This window comes from Berghia stephanieae, chromosome 9 (genome assembly GCF_034508935.2).
Source record: "Berghia stephanieae isolate SIO BIC M18660-M18661 chromosome 9, UCSD_Bste_1.3, whole genome shotgun sequence".
Taxonomy (NCBI): domain Eukaryota; kingdom Metazoa; phylum Mollusca; class Gastropoda; order Nudibranchia; family Aeolidiidae; genus Berghia; species Berghia stephanieae.
The window spans coordinates 12,605,657-12,610,656 of record NC_088368.1 but is presented as its reverse complement, the minus strand read 5'-3'; the positions used below and the strand labels follow the sequence as shown (position 1 = coordinate 12,610,656).

General features: G+C 36.7%; 1 protein-coding gene across 1 annotated transcript in view; it reads left to right on the top strand.

The window, feature by feature from the left end:
- The window catches only part of LOC144979136 (tetratricopeptide repeat protein 16-like), a 7,272-nt gene extending 5,602 nt beyond the window's left edge, over positions 1–1,670 (top strand). The window contains exon 4 of the mRNA XM_078925737.1: positions 1,578–1,670. Coding sequence (XP_078781863.1) covers positions 1,578–1,658 — 81 coding nt within the window. The 3' untranslated portion in view covers positions 1,659–1,670. The remainder of the gene's footprint in view (positions 1–1,577) is intronic.
- Positions 1,671–5,000: the final 3,330 nt, after the last annotated feature.

The following is a 5,000-nucleotide window of genomic DNA, read 5'->3' as shown; positions in this document are numbered from 1 at the left end:
ATAAATTGAATTTTAAGTCAGAATTGGGAAATTTTTTTAGTTTTCTGAAGTTTAGGAAACAACATCCGTTGTTTGCCATGAAGGCACATGTGACCCACTGTCCCAAGGCAGTATAATTTCAGGATGGATAGTGAGTGTGAGTGCCCTGATAAGTGAATTTATTAGAAATAGAATAATGAGAATTACAAACTCTGAGTTTTTTACAATGCAAGAAATCGTATGTCATTTATTCTTCTTACTTACTTACTTACTGGGGGCAAAGTGGCCGAGCGGTTGAGGCATTGCATTGTGATCCGGATGACCCGGGTTCGAGCCCCGCTTCAGGCACTTTCGTTTTTTTCCTTGAGCAAGATTATTAACTCCCAATTTGCTCACTTGGACAACATGGGTGATTCCTGTTGACATCAGACATCTTGTTTGATGAATTATCTATATTCCTTCGTGGAATGCCTAGGCGACGATATCTTATGATATCGTAGCGCAAAAGGTATAATTTTTAATTTTTAAAAATTTACTTACTTATCCTCTTGGTGCTTGATCAGCACGTAAGGCTGACACTGTGGAACGCTGTTTTCCTCAGTTGGAGACCATTTTTCTAGTGTCTCCGTAAATTTCCAGCCGAGTCCAGTTTTCTTGTTGTTTACTGATTCCTTCATGATCCAGTCGATTTACTCATCACCCTAACGAAAGAAACTAAACCTAAGTTTCACGTTGTGGCTGTAAATTGAATTTACATCAACTTGTACATCTCGACATAATAGTACTTAGAAACAGTAAAGGTCACAAGTATTTTAGTTTAAAAATTTATTATTATTATAATTATAATCATTGGGGGTCCTGATAGCTCAGTTGGTAGAGCACTCGCTTCACACGCAAAGGGATAGAGATCAATCCCAGGTGCAGACGAGATTTTTTCTGATCCCCCTGTCCACCCAGCAGTGATTGGGTAGCTGGGTCTGTTAGATCTGGTGGAAAGTACTTTGCGATAGACTAGCATCTATCCAAAGGGTACAAGCAATAGCTATTGTCCATTTCACATTATAGAAACCTGGATAAACTCTCTAAAACCAGTGTGAAATACTATCCATTCCAACGATGCTAAAAAAACCAAGCCCATACTTGCATTCTGTTATCAAACTGTAAATGTGTGGATATTGGGTTAATCATTGCACGCCAATTTAAAACTTTAAACATTTTAGATAATCACACCATAAGACACAAAATTGTGACCTGGCATCTCAAAAAGTATTATACTTGGGTGAACCAGATGCCAGATAAGGATGTTTCATGTTAAAATGACTAGAAATGTGAAATTTTAGTTTTTGGCAGTTTTATAAATTGTTATTCAATTTCATCAATAAAACATCAAAACTTAATTCAACTCTCATATCTTTGCCTTTAAATTGTTGGGTACCAAACCCATCCCAACATAATAACGTTTTGAAGTGGTAAGTCGCAATTTACATCATTTACAAATAATAATAAATATTTGCAATACAATGAGTAGATCTAAGTCATTTTTAGATTATAAAATGGTATATATAAAGCACATAAAAATTGATCTTTATTTATTGTAGGATGCAGAGGCTAAATTTACCCTAGCCCTACAGTACAACCCCACAAATAGGACAGTATTATATATCACGAGCCAGGACTAGATACATGATGGATGGTAAGTAAACAACAGTTTTATGTCACACGTCAACTAACTTATCTTTATGATAATTTGAAGTTATACACCAACGGGATTCCTTCACTCGTCATCCAATGGAAAATTGCTGGCTACTCTAGGATAGAGCTCTTACATGTCATGTGGTGGACACTCTTTTTCTAGAAACGTCCCATTCCTCTGGTACAAACTTCCAAAAGAATAACGACTTTGTTCATGAGAAGAAATATTTAAAAAGCATCTTAGGACTTTGTTCTTCTCCATATTGAATTGTTGATGCCCCTGTTAAAACGCTCTGAGCACTTCCTTGTGATATGTTAGAGCGTTCAACAAATACAATGTATTATTATTATTACTATTATTATTTTATTATTATTATTATGTTCTGGTATTACCTTTTCTTTGATCATTATGATAATGAAGAAGAGAAAGAAGTAGGAGGAGGAAGGAGAAAATTTAGAAGGGGGAGGAAGGGAAAGGAGAAGGAGAAGAGAAATAGTGCAGGTACTAGGTATTTACCAACTTAACAATCATCAGGCCCCGGGAATTGACACCATCAAAGCAGAGGAGTTAAAATGTCTAACTGAACCACAATTAGTCGCCATTGCTAATATGTTTTAATGGAATGTTCGAACATAAAACACATATTGATCTCAGCACTGGTAAACTAATTCTGTGGAATAAACCAAACAAGAAAAAAGAACTATTAGAAAATCTAAGACCAAATGTTTTTCTTTCAACACTTAGAAAACTACTCAGCGTATTAACACTCAACAGAATAAGATCAAAAGTGGAGGAAAATCTGTCACTGACACAGAGCGGATTCAGAAAAGATTGGCGAACCAGTGACATGGGCTCATAGGTGTTTGAAAGCCAGAACTGAAAAATACAAAGAAGAGTTCACTATATTGGGCATTGACATGACCCAAAATGTCCATTTTATCTGTTTTCGTACATTAAATTGAAGCTTTACATTCAATTTCACAGTTATTTCTGTCTTCGAGCTTCGAGTAGCAACATTTACATTGCCTTTGATACAATCTGCAGAACAAAGCTTTTGAAGGTACGAAATCATTTCTCAAAAAAGATCATATCCGACTTTTAAGATCACTGCTGGTAACACAACACTTACGTTTACATCTGGTGTGGAAACAGTTTCACAATTAACATCGCTGGGAATCCCCAAGGAGACAGTCTGAGCCCAATCCTTTTTACCGTATATTTGGAAGCAGCACTAAAAGAATTAAGACAAAAACTCCCAATTCCTCAAATCATTACCCGTGAACTGATTTACGCAGACGATGTTGATGTCATATTGGATACAGCAGACCTGGCCAAGCAGCACATACCAATAATATCCCAAATACTCTGCAAACATTGGAATCTAAAGGTCAACGAATCCAAAACAGAAATTACAGTGGTTAACAAGAAACAAGCGGAATGGAAAAATGTAAGAAAACTCGGAAACTTTGATTAATGAGAAAGAAGACATCAAACGGAGAAAAAATGCTAGCTCAAACTGCAATCAGAGAACTACACAACGTTTGGAACAGGACGAACATCATGAATGAAAATAAAAGAATATGCCTTTACGAAGCGCTAGTACTGTCAATCCTTATGTACAACTGTGGTACATGAGGTCTAAAAAAAAGAATTTGGACACCCTGGACTCCCTTCATCACAAACTATTGGAGATGAGTTTTTGGGGTACATTGGCCAGACAAAATCAGTAAAGAGGATGGAAATGTCATATGCAGGGTACAACCAGTCAGCACATGAATTAAGAAACAAAGATGGAAACTGTTTGAACACGTGCTCCGACGAGGTGAAAACATTCCAGCACAAACCTCAATGGATGATTACTTTAAACAATCAGCCAAATACAGAGGACGTGCATCAACTTCACTTCCAACAACATTGAATCAAGATCTCAAAAAATATCAAATATATTTAGAAACAACATCGAAGAACTGATTTCAACAATACAAGGAAGCATCCAATTGCCTCAGCATCTAGCACACATTATGACCTTCAAAAACTAAGAACAACTTGCACTGGACAGAGATTTATGGAAACAAATTACTAACTGGATACTAGAAACAGACTGACACACTCGAAGTAACACACACATTCACTGCAAGCGTCAGACAGCGCAGCCATATTAATTCATATCATAACAAAGAAAACATGTATTGAACCAACTTCTACATATACAAAGGTCAGATCCAATGTGAAGTATGGCTTTTCACACTTAGTATCCCTCCTGCTTGGCGGCTGTGCCAGAAGCTTCTACATTATTGCTTATAATATTATTGCTATTATTATTATTTTAAAAAAAAATTATTATTTTTATTATTTTTATCATCATTATCATTATTTAATATCCCCCTACCAGAACATGACGGGAGCTAGGGAAGATTTACTCATGGGTTTACTCCTTGCACCAACCAATGAGGATATTGTGTCCATCCTCCTCACGTCTGTTCCTGGCAAGTCCATTTCTGACGTCATCAACAGCCCGGCTGCCAATGCAGCGAGAATCAAACTCAACAATTTGGTGTCAACCAGTATGCCAGTCAAACTCAGTCCATCAAGCGTGGGTAAGTGTTTGATGTATTCATTAATAGCATGAGGAGGTGTCATTCAAAACCTTATAGAAAATGAGTAACTATCTCAAGCAATCTATTGGACTCCATAAAATCAGCAGGAAGAGATGAAATGAGTAGGAAGGTGCCAGAAGACAATAGAGAATAAAAATTTCACTGCGGTGATGGGGATTTGAACCCACGACCTTACTGGTACGATAACTCCACCTGGCCGGGGAGAGTGTGACTCTACCGTATGAGCTATCCACGATCCCATAAAAGATCGTCTCTAACCTAGGCATTATTGTCTTTTGGCACTTTCCTACTCACTTCATCTCTTGTTGTATCAACAATAGTGCCTGCTCCACTCAATTTTCTGAAATAAAATCAGCAGGAAAATTAGAAGTTTTAAAAGACTCAGTGTATTGTCTTAACAGGCACACAAGACAAGTATTTTCTTATTTAATTCACTATTAATGACAAAAAATTGCTTTTTTTTTTCTCAATGATGAAAACGCAACTTTGCAGATTTGAAAATCAACCCTTCAAATATTACCTAATATTTTGTGAAGAAAAAGGAGGAGGACGAAAAGATGTCATTCTAATTTTTATTTTATTATTACTTTTTCAGGACAACAGCGACCATAGATACAGATTATCCAGTGAACTTTTTGAGCCTTCAGATCTCGGGGAAGATTTGGTGAAAAATAGAGTCTGTAGGAGGGGGAGAGGAAGGGATCAAGATA